Source organism: Plectropomus leopardus, chromosome 14 (assembly GCF_008729295.1).
Source record: "Plectropomus leopardus isolate mb chromosome 14, YSFRI_Pleo_2.0, whole genome shotgun sequence".
NCBI classification, from domain to species: domain Eukaryota; kingdom Metazoa; phylum Chordata; class Actinopteri; order Perciformes; family Serranidae; genus Plectropomus; species Plectropomus leopardus.
In genome coordinates this window covers 3,553,157-3,565,473 of record NC_056476.1, presented here as the reverse complement: position 1 = coordinate 3,565,473, position 12,317 = coordinate 3,553,157, and the positions used below count along the sequence as shown (strand labels likewise).

Here is a 12,317-nt window from a genome sequence, read left to right as displayed (position 1 = left end):
CCAGAATCAATGGAGCTTTGGAAAAACTGATGGAAAACCACTAGCCGATCGCTGAGAGGGACGAGGGAGAGAAGAGCCGAGCGACGGGTGGCGGCTGAACATCAACACATCATCACTGCCACCATCACCATCACGACCAGCAGCAGCAGTCACTGTCGCCGCCTCGCTCTGCCCCCGTCCCCTCTCCTCTGTCTGATGAGCAAAAAAGCCTCCGGAGCTGCAGAGTCGATATCGCTCTGACTTCCCCGAAACCACTTCCAGGCTGTGAGACTGAGCCAAAATGTACAGATCAAAACAACCACGCAACACACATCTCCCTTGCTAATGAGTGCACACACACACACAAAAAAACGAGGGTTATGGGCCGCTCCTTCTCAGCTCACTGACTTCAAACTGTAAAGTGAAACTGCTTTTCACTGGGAAGCAAAAAAGAAGCATTCACTCTCATTCTCTGATAATTTGCATTTTAAAAGCAAAGCCGCTTCCTGGTTTGGTTGATTTAACAGGGAAAACAAAACTGTCACTCCCAGTCGCATGACAAACCAAGCAGCAGGAGCCGAGAAAAAGGTGGCAGAAAAATCGCATTCAGCTTCTCTTGGAGGCTAAAAGACGTCTGCAAAACTACAAGTACACACAGCAAAAAGTGCTCAAAAGAGACGGTTCTGAGGTACTTGTACTTGACACAAGTACTACAAAAAGCCATTGTAAAGTAAAGCCATACCCAGGTAACATGACCTCGTCGGGGCATCTTACTTCGCTAACTTCACAGCAACATTAGCTGCTCGGTTTTAACGTTAGGCTGAGAAAAAAGCGAGCATGCAGGCTAAAATTCAACCGTGTTGTTCTGTTGGGAAATTTAAAAAAACTATGAGTATCCAAAACGTATTAATAATACATGTAAACTCTGAAGCTATGAGTAGAGGAAAAGTCCACTACCCCCTAGGCTAATTTATTCAATGTAAAATGCCATAGGCTTATGCTAATAACATTAGCATGTTGTATATGTGGGGGAAGCATGATTTGCAAGACATTTGTTTGTCTATGAACCTTGACGGTTATTATTTAGCCAAGTTTTTTTTTTAACTTCTGTTTAATGATGTTGTTAATCCATGTTTTATGGATAAGTTTGTTACTTTAAGTAAAAGGTCCGAGTACTTCTTCTTCTTCTTTCAGGCCTCAGGTTAGATGTTAAGAAGCATTACAGTCCAATGTTTTCATTCTAAACCTTAGTGGGACAGTTGATGTAGAGCTGAATCACCTCCTCCACTGCAGAAGCATCCCACTAAAATAATAAAAGCTCTTAACTCTATATGGAGGGCACATGCTCAGTCCCAGCATGCCCTGCTTCCCATTTACACAATTAATACTCAATCTGCTGCGCTTCATGAATTTATAAATGAATTCTGCCACAGTGTGAGAGAGTAACAGCAGAGAGCGAGAGAGAGAGAAGGGGGGTAAATTACCTTCTGAAGGCTGTTTGGGTTCAGCTGTGTCTTGTCTATTATCTTAATTGCCACCTGCAGAGACGGAGAAAAAAACAGAATTGAAACGGAGTTAAATGGGACATAACGGCAGAGGAGAAGTGTGAAAAAGAGGAAGAGGAATATGAAAATCAATCACAAAGCAAAAAGACAACCACACAGAAAAGGAAATTGAGTTTATCTTGTCTTTTAACACTTAATAAGCAATCTGAGAGAGCAATAAAACAGTTTCAGCTTCCTCCTTGAGACAAGAAATATGCTGCCGAATAATTAACGACACAATCAGGAGGGGATTGAGAGGAAAAGAGCACCAACGTTTCGTTAAAACGTCGTACACTGTGTTAAGGAGAAGCTTGCTCTTTCTGTTCATCAATTATGAACAAATCAAATGCTCAGCAGCAGCTTCTGAAAACATCCATTACTGCCAACGAGGTTTAGAGCAATGAATCTGTCAGTATGTGGAGCTGCTGGGGCCGCATAGTGTTTGAAATATAACAGATACTCATACAAATACCACCCAAGTTTTGGTACACAGATCAAGACAATGCTTTTTTTGATGCCTTACTTTAAGAAATAAAAGCAAGTTTCACCCTTAAAATATTTTATTTTACTCAGAAAAATAAGTCTAAGTTGTTAAATGCTGCCCAAACGGAAGCAGACTTTTAAAGAAAAACTGGCAAAATAATGAATTAAATCAGGAACTGTCTTACCAAAGAACAAGTAAACAACGCTACGGATCTGACAGGAAATTAAATGCCAACGTTTGACAGTTTTCTCACTTCACATTACGGTCTGTACAAAAGAAACATTGAGATATGACTTGTGATAAAAACTGAGTATCAGTACAGCAGTGATATTCCCCGCCAAAACCACAGAGGTAAACTCAGAGGAAGCCATGTGTAAAACCAGCAATTAAACTTCAAACTTCTTGTCTTAAGTTGCTGGAAACTGATAAAGATATTTTCTTTTGGTTTCAATGAACAGTTTACTGTCGTGTGCAGAGGTTTAACTAACTCACTGAAGACGACACTGCATCTCTAAATTTTGTACGTTTAAGTAAAGACTGGTGTTTAAATTCAGTAATAATATTGGCGTCTGCTGGTGTCGACATTCAGGCTCACACAGCACTCAGCAAACTACAATACCACTACCAGTACCCTTAAAGTCATAGAGATACCCATAGAGTACTTCATTGCATACTGTTTTTTTGTGCTTTTTTGTTAACGAAAGCATTCGTTTGTGTAAAATGCCACAAGATTCCACAGTAGATCACAATCTCAACCAGGCGCAACAGGTCCCGACTGGTCCCGACGGGTCCCAACAGGTCCCGACTGGTCCCGACAGGTCCCAACGGGTCCCGACGGGTCCCGAAAAGCCCGATGGTTCAGGCCAGGTTTGTGCCAAAAATGTGTGCTGACTGGCCGGGTTGGGTAGAGCTCAGGTTGTGGAAAAATCTTTTTGTCTCTTTTCTTTTTTTTTTTAAATAAATAATATCAAAAATCAACTTCACCACTCCACAGACTGTATGGCTTATAGCTCCAGTAGTGAGCCAATTTTTGTCGTCTTTCAGAAAGACCTCTTTCAGTGATTAGCAAAACCATACAACTAGTCATTTTTTCTAGATCTGGACACGAAAAGGAGTGACTGCAGATTTTTTTGACGAGAGAAGTCTCTACACTACTTGGTAGTATAGAGTATAGAGTTTTTCGGGTTGACACCTTAAAGCTATTGACTACCCATACAATACAAAGCACATGACGTGATTTAAGTATTTTATTATGGTATTATTCTCAGCTTTGTTTAGCCATCAGAGCTCATCTCTGCACACTGTAGTGAGTTTATATTTCTCCATCACTCAGCGCTACATCACGTTTCGTTGCTCTGATTGGTTGGAGTTAAATACCATTGCATCCAGAGGCATTTTGATCTACAGCCGTTCATAACGACCCTTGGAAATTAAAAAATAATAAAGGTTCAAGACTAATCTGGTGATGTCAAGCTACATAGAAATTCATAATTTACTTCATTTGTTGCATTTTCATCTTTTAATTCTACACGTACTCTCAGGAAAACATTACACAGATCTCATATCTACACTGAACATTTTAATTTAACCTATATTGTTTCCATTACTCCAAATCCGCAATACATTTCTCACCATATTTCTGAGGTTGCTGTTGTTTTAGTTCAAATAATAGATTTACTAGAGATAACTCTCAGAATAAGAGTATCTGCTGAACACCTAAAATGTGACGTCACTGTATAAAAACAGTGTCTGTGAGCATCTCACCTCTCTGCCGGTGAGGATGTGTCGGGCCAGCTTGACCTTAGCGAAGTTACCCTTGCCGATGGTTTTGAGCAGCCGGTAGTTGCCGACGTGAGGCTGCTGCGGCTCCTCGGAGCTGCGAGATCGGACGCCGGTCCGGCCCGAACGCGTGCTGATCTCCTGACGTCCATTACTGTGAGACGTGTGCTGTGGGAGAAAGAAACAAGTGCTGGTTACTGAACCGTACATGCTGTGAAACATCTACATGTATCTGCTGTGACTCATGTTGACCCACTGTGACGTTTCCACTTAGACTCTGCAGGAAATAAACTGAGGATATTTATAGTTCTGCATCCAGACAAGGGAAGCTTTTCTTCCACCAACCACAGATGGCTGATAAACGCAGTGTTTTCCAGGTGGTTTCACCACTTTATCAACCAACTATCAGAGCGAGGTATTACATTTACTGCTGGAACAATCGACACAGAGCTGAAATTAATTTCCACAGGATATTCGGTCTTTAAAACCAGGTTAAAAATGTCGTTCACTTGCTTTAATACTTGCTTAATACTCATCATGAACCACGTCTCCTTTACTATGTTTATGTCTTAAAATTCTATTTGGCTATCTTGCATTTTTGTGTCTTTATACCATTTTCCTTCTTTTTCTTATATTTTGAATGCATTATGTTAAGCACTTTGAATTGGCTTGGTGTGTAAAATGTGCTATACATAAAAACTTACCTTTCCTTGATGGTTTATCAATTAACTGTTTAATCATTTGGTCAATAAACTGTCAGAATATAGTGAAAGGCATCCAGCACAAGTTCCCAGAGTCTTCAGGGATGTCTTTAAAAATGCTTGTTTTGCCAAAACATTGGTTCAAAAGCCAAAGAAAGTCAGTTTACTGTCATGAAAAGCACAAAACTTAGTTCAAACCAAAAATTCAAGACGAGACAAGTGAAAAAACTTGAAATGCAACTGTCTGCAACATTCTGACAAACTGCATGTTTACACCAATGTGACTATGAGATGATAGATTGTCAGGAAAGTAGGGCTGCCCCCTGAAAATCGGAGATTTGAATCATCAGTGGAGACCCCTCAGTAGACTGAGATCGCTTATAGTCGAGTACTTCTGGGTACGTTTTAGTCCCTTAATTTTGCTGCGGAGTGAGCGCTCTCAACTGTGACGCAACTCTTTGGTGCAGGAAGCTGCAGACATGCAGGCAGCAGCACAGAGAAGGAGAGACTTTCTGCTTAGAATTGACAAATTTACAGCTCAAAGCAACTTAATACAACACAATCTCTTTTGTTTGATATCTAGTGCAATATCAGAGCAAAGATCTACAACGGTTTCCTCTTGTCCCAAACCTTTGGTCTTAACTAGGCTAAAGACACTTGAATAATAATAATTGGCATTCTTCTTCTTCTTGACATTATTTTTTTCAGCTGTAAAATTAGTGACTTATAATACATATTAACGCCCAAATTACACTAGTATCATTTGTATGAACTTAAACTATATTAAAGAGGAACTGATTATTCATTTGGGAACATATTCTGCTACTTATGAATTACTTTTTATTACCAATCAGCTCACTGGCTCCTACAAACGAATGAAGGTCACCTTAACGCATAAGGAACTGGGAACTAAACTGAAAAAAATGTGACCAGGATGAAATGCAGAGACCCATATCTCAATTTGAGGACAATTACTTGCTTGCTCCACATATTTTTTGTGTCTTTTCTTCCTCATTTTCTTGCCCTGTTCTCAACAAAAGCAGGTTAGCTGCCATAACAAAGACAAAACAGTATAAAACACCTAATATAAAACACCTCTATGTGCCTCTATGTTTAAAATGCCATATCAAACTGAAAAATAACATGTAACATTATCTGGCTGGCAGCTACAGTCACATCCTGTGGTTCGCATGCAGCCGATGTGAAAACAGGATGTACAGCAGATCATAAAGCGCCAAATAAAGGTGTCAGAAAGGTTAATGAAAAGTTGAAAGGGTCAATCCATAACAGCAGTCTGGTTCAAACACTGTTATCACGCTACTGTTCTGATTTACACCAAGACTGCTGCAACTATTTGTACTAATTTTTCATGATGTTAGTCTGTTTGAGAGGCTGTAAAAAGATGTAAAAAATAATATATTCCGAGGTAAAATGATAGCGGAAACTTCAAGAATACATTAGCTGTTTGGAAAACTCTGGTTTGCACCTTCATTGTGCAATCAAAGATAAACACCTCAGTGCAGGAAGGAGTCTGGTGATTTTCTGGTGGCTCTGACAGCACCACCAACAGAGGGATTGATTTTTCTGGGTGTTCAAAAAGCACCCCCTCTGTGTCCCAACATATAAAAAAAAAAATCTGATAGATACTCGCTGCGGCCTCGGTATCGACTATCAGACCTCATTAACAGTGGCAGTGCCCTCTGCCCATCCCCAACCTAACTGACCCCATTCACCCCAGAGACAATAACGAGGACGACGATGAAAGTGGGGAAATGAATAACAATGGTTTTGACTTTTCATGCAAAACTAGTGATAAAAAAGCCTGACTAGAGGTCAAAAATGATAAACAGGAAACATCTAAACTTTATGTTTTCATTCCACAAGACACCAATTTAATTAAAAAGATTTATAGTCACTGCATGAGTATTTCTTTAAGATATTGCGCAGATGTTACAGCTACGATCAGGCCTCTAGAGATACCACAGAATATAAAGTAACCATCAGATAAGACAAGGTCACAATAAAGCTAGATGTCTCCATATCAATTATTTTACAGGATATTAAATGCAGTAAACCACAATAAGGTCACTTTAAACTCTCTGCTCAGCAGCACACACACTTTAAGTCACTAAAGGAATATTTTAGGCCCTCTACAGTGATAGCAGGGAGATAAAAATAGGATAAGGTCACTGTTGAATACCACAGACACGCCACAAAAAAAGCCTCTGGGACACATTAAACTGTTATTTTTTTCCTTCCCACATATCATCTGCTCATCATAAAGAACACAGAAATATCTAAAGTTTCTAAAAAAAACCACCCATTTCCATTTTTCTGGCTAACAACTTCCTGTAAGAAAAGTCTCCTGGTTTAATTTGATCCTTTCCTTTTCTGTGGTTACTCACGAGGCTGCGGTGTCTCCTGGCCGCCTGCGAGCCCGTCATGTTTCAACAGGAAAACACTGATGATGCCCATAGAGATTCCCACTACACCAGATTTTCCCAACTCAGAGCCCAGATAACCACAGAGAGACAGAGAGTGAGACGGCAGGACGGGAGGACGGGGGTAGGGGGGTTGGGGGGGACGCACTGATCCCAGTCAAGCCTGCTGCAGGCGGACACACCGAAACCGGAAACCAGGACAGGATCCTTTCAGGTTAAAAGCATTGAGTCAGCTGCTTTCACAGTGGCAGGGAGGCACAGACTCTTTTTAAACAATCGCAGAACTCATCGGCTGTCGGTCTGACTACGATTTAGCCTCTGAGGGCATCAGCCAATATTTCAGGGATAGCTAGTAGATATTCAGATAACAGATATCTAAGCTAAAGACTTCCTGCTCAATGTTGTGGTAATTGTTTACTGTCCAATTTGCAACTTAAGATGTGAAAAAGGCATTAAGAGATCTGCATATTAACACAGTAGGCATGGCATGGTATGTACTATTTCATACCTTCCTGAAATTTCACCGGGGTATATGGTACTTTCAGCTTTTCGGAATAATAAATAAACCCACAAAATGTTAAGAAAAGTAATATTCTCACACCTTTTTTTCCTTTTTAAACAGAGAAATACAACTGCACACCTTTTGAATTCAAGTTTATCGTCATGTAAGACTGACATGGCTTAATTGTAGGGCTTTAAGTGACTCGGACTGATGCCAGTTGAATCGGATTTGGCTGTTTAATACGATTATTTGACTTTTTGTTTCTGTTTCCGTATTTTGAGTTTAAAAGTTTGCTCCATCTGGAGACCATCCTCAGACATACACTGCACAGCACCAACTTGAGGCAACCTCGGTCGACTGAGGAGTCTGACTAATGATTTGAACCGCCAACTTCAGAAGAGGCAGCACTACTTAGCTGCCTCATTAGCTCACGATAAAACACGACAGAAACAAAGTAAAACTCACCCAAACTGTCTTGATTACTCTTGCTAGTTACCTAGTTCGTAAGTCCACTATTCATACAATCACCAGCTCCCATTTGTTCTTAATAAATCTTTCATTCACCAAATTCAATGTAAAAAACATGCCGTTTCTTCCCACAGTCTCTCTCTGTCTGCTGGCCGCCGGCTGTTAACGGTCCTGTAACCTGTTCCACCAGTAGAGACCATAGACCAAGCTCTGGTGGTGCGTGCTGTGCACTACATAAAATGATTTTAACAGAAAGAGGAGCACCTGTATTTAAGACAGTTTCGAAAAAAACATACCATATACCGTATACCGTATACCATAATAACACCCAGACCTATTATATTATATTATATTTCATCAAAATAGTTTCAAATCGATTTTTCAGTTGCTAACAAGTGGCTAAATGGGACTACAGTGTTTGTCGGGGACGTTAGACATCATCACACCAGACACAGAAACTCATTAAACCCACTTGTCCGCCTTTACACACTCACACTCGAACTTGTATATTTACCTGTTTATAATATTTTTCGATCGTGTTTTAACATGTTTTTACAGTGTTTGTAGTTGAGACGTTCAAGTCGTGCAACCATGATGTAGTTCGTGTAAAGCCTAACAATAGCTTTTTGCTTCTAGCGATTTCATTTACGCTTCAAAACACACAAAAGTGGTGCTCATCTGTGAAGATCATCATGCTGAACAAAATGTGTAAGTCTCATAAACTTGTGTTTGCCACAGAGCTAATTTTTGGCGATAACTGCAAATCCCATTCAAAAATCCCATAAGGTTTTTCACGATGCTAATTTCCTGGTTGGTCTACAAAAAAATGTCATCCCTTCACAACTCTAAATGGTGGTAATCACTTATAACGAAATGATAATGTCGCAGAAACGTAGCGCCCACCCTCCGGTTTTCCCCTGGTTGATGATGTCAGCTCTGTTGCCGTTGTTACCTCTGTTTATTGAGTTAGCAACATTAACTGCTAGCTGCCAGCTCGGCCACTTCCATGAGAACCATGTGCAAACAATCCCGTCCCAGTCACTCAATCATAGATATGCTCTGAATGTCTCATACAGCACCTTTAATTGTTATTTCTTCTGTTTCATTATTGCTTCTGCAGGTTTCCAGTCGTCGTTCTCCGACTACTGACTTGCAGCCACTAAAATGGCCTAATTTACCTGCAGGGATCAATAAAATTTCCCCACTTCTTATCGCCCTCAGTTCTCGTGTTTGTGCAGTATATTCTTATCTCCAGCTGACTCTCTGCTGCTACCGTGATGAGTCATGAGATTCTGATATCACATGTGGACAGAACGTGTGGCTGCAGTTATACAGACGGGATACGGGGAGAAACAAAAGGAATGTGTGAAAATTACAAAACAAAATGACAATAAGGGGAGTATTATTTTATACAACTACCTGAATTCAACAATATGCGAAACAGAAATGCAAAAATGAAAGATAAAATGTGGATTACAGCTTTAAGACAAAGTACAAAGCAACAATAAATAGTAGATTACGTTTTTGCAGATGTGAATTTGCAGCCGACAAGTACATCAATATGATAAAATATGAATGCACAGTGGTTTATACTACTCAATTTCCTGTCATAAGCGTTAATGTACTGTAGCACTGATCAATTAGTCGATTGACTGATAAGTCAAGCGACAGTTATTTTAATGCCCACTTAATCCTTAGGGAACATTCATCAAGCTGAAATATCAAACATTTGCTGGTTTCAGCTTTAACTTGCTGCTTTTGCCTGTTTTATATGGTTGAGAATAAAATATATTTATTTTTTTATTAGCAGTCAGAAAAAACAAGCATCCTGAATTTCGGAAATTTATCGTACCCATTTTGGGCATAATCCTTGCAAACCTAAATTAGTCAATCAGATCACGCTCATATGACCATGACATCGAACATGTATGGACTGCTGCTTCTCAAATAATGTTTTTGACCATTGTAAAACTAACAGAGTTTTGGAAATTTAAAGAAATTATTTTGGGTGTTGAAGAACGTGATGAGGATTTTCTCTAGTTTTTGTTGCACTGTACAGAATAAAATTAAGATTTTTGTTGTTTATTAGAATCTCCTCATTAAGTTTGTTGTATAGCTTATCATCCAAGCTATAATAAATCATCATCATCATCATCATCATCCATCCTGCTGAAATATATTATAAAGCTAAAATTGTATTTTTCCCAAATCTTAAATGTGAGGATAATATGTGTTTTATTACTTTTATTTTATTACGTTTAAAAATGAGATGAGACAACTACAGACAAAAACAACTACAAAGCTAAAATGATTAACATCCTCTAGTTCCAGATTCTTGTTTGTGAGGATTTTCTGTGTTTTACAGCATTGTTACCTGAATATCTTCAAGGTTTTGGACCATTTTTCAGAGAAACATAGCAATTTAACCCTTTAAGACCTTCTCTTGTACAGCTTTCAGATGCCCTTTTGCAAGTATTTAAACCACTGAAGCATGACTTCTTTCAAAAACATAAAAAAAAAGGCAAGCCGCAACTTGGCATGTTACAAAGTGTAAAAAATATATCAGTATCTATCTATCTATCCATCTACACACACACACACACACACACACACACACACATATATATATACACATGATAAGAAAATGATCTAAAACAATTTATAATACAGAGAACATATACATTTAAACACTTTGTTTTTGTTCTGTTACTTTTCTTTCCTTTTTTTCAGGTAATTTTCTTGCTAATTTTTGGGACATTGCTTTGAATGTTGCTCATTGTCTTTTTTCCAAAATTTTATTATTTATTTATTTTACTTTTCTTTACTTTTTTGCGCAGGATTCAAATGGTTAAAAATGTTGCATTTTTCCCTCAATTTTTCCCTATTTTCTAACAATTTTGAATAATCAATACATTACTCAATAAGGACAATAACAGTTGCTGCCCTAAAGAAATTGACTTTAAATCCTCATTATGAAATTATGTAAATGATATGTTAATAGCAGCCCGAATATTTTTCTTTTTGCCAGCAAGAGTCATTAATTCCAATGTCATCACTATGACTTTTGATTGATATTTTTCTATTTATACACTTTTAATTTCTGTATTTAACATTAAAATCAAGGAAATTAATTTAATTTCTCTCATGTCAATTCTATGCTGCCAAAAATCACAAGTTAGAGATTAGTTTAATTTTGAAAATGCTGACCGGAAACTTCAGTGTCGCTACCTTGACAACGCTCTTTCAGACAGGAGATTCTGTTGGTCACGAGGAGGCGGGACTTACGAAGCCCATATTTGGAAGCTGAGCGGCTGAAACGTTTGAGTGACAGCTGGGGGAGCCAATAGCGAGCCGGGGACAGAAACTACTGTTGCCTGCCAGAACCAGCAGGCAAAGTACTGTAGTTTTGGGCCTAAATATCCCGACTACATCCAAATTACATACAGTTACTTCAAAATGTATCACAAAAACATCAATTACATGTAAATAAACCCCCACATGTACGCTGGATCGAGTTAAATTAGCGTATTTGACGTGGAGAATATGCTTGTTTACGATTTGCTACTAAAGTGTGAAACAATTAGCTATCATCCAGTTCAAAAATGCAAAATAATTTCAGTGAAATATCCACCTTATAACTGAAAAAAAATGTTATTTCTGTCTTAAATAAACTGATTAAAGTACATCTACATATTCAACAAGAATTTATACTCACACTTTCCGTCACCTTCTCGTTGACCGTAGGCAAAGGAGTTTTTGTTGACATGTTTTATTCGTCCTTTCTTCCCCCAGTCTCTAAAAAAAAAAATCCACCGACACCTCCTTCAGTCCTTCAGCCGGAAAAATGAAGATTATTGCTGTGCTTTGCAGCTCTGCTCTCCGGGGGGAAACAGTCTCAGCATGGATCGTGACAATTTTCAAACCGGACGTGTTAGAGCCGAGCACCTGAACTGTTAGGGACCGAAAAAATAAACAAAAAATCCCACTAAAATTATGTTGACTTCACTTATTTACATGACGGGAACAAACCGCTCATGGCCTCAACTCAGAATCCGTCTGTCGGTCTGGGTTTGGGTCAGTGAAGCTAACTAAACTAAGGCGCTGTCGGTCGCCACTTCCAAAAAAAAAAAAAAAAAAAAAAAGAAAAGAAAAAAAAGAAAATCACCCCGGGCTTTTTTTCTTTTCTCACCAAAAAATAACAGATTAAAAAGAAGCCATGGCGTCGAGTGTCACCAGCCGACGGTTGTTGGAGGGATTCAGACGGTTTTGGAGGCTGAAATACTCGCCGTCGACTCGGTTTCTTCCATCTCCGGCGGCCCAAAGTGAAGCTGCTCTGTCCGTTTTAGGTGGGACCAAAATGGCTACTCAGCGGCTGGGCTGGATTACGCTGCCTTCACGGACTCCTCCCCGGCTCCGACA

The 12,317-nt window shown here is 39.1% G+C and overlaps 1 protein-coding gene across 12 annotated transcripts in view; it reads right to left on the bottom strand.

Annotated features, from left to right (window-relative positions):
- Nucleotides 1-11,939, bottom strand: part of mark3a (MAP/microtubule affinity-regulating kinase 3a) — a 66,344-nt gene extending 54,405 nt beyond the window's left edge. For all 12 annotated transcript variants that reach the window (XM_042500625.1, XM_042500628.1, XM_042500626.1 and 9 more), the window contains exons 1-3: nt 11,614-11,939; nt 3,772-3,954; nt 1,464-1,517 (exon numbers count right to left, since the gene is read on the bottom strand). In XM_042500625.1, coding sequence (XP_042356559.1) covers nt 1,464-1,517; nt 3,772-3,954; nt 11,614-11,664 — 288 coding nt within the window. In that variant the 5' untranslated portion in view covers nt 11,665-11,939. The remainder of the gene's footprint in view (nt 1-1,463; nt 1,518-3,771; nt 3,955-11,613) is intronic.
- Nucleotides 11,940-12,317: the final 378 nt, after the last annotated feature.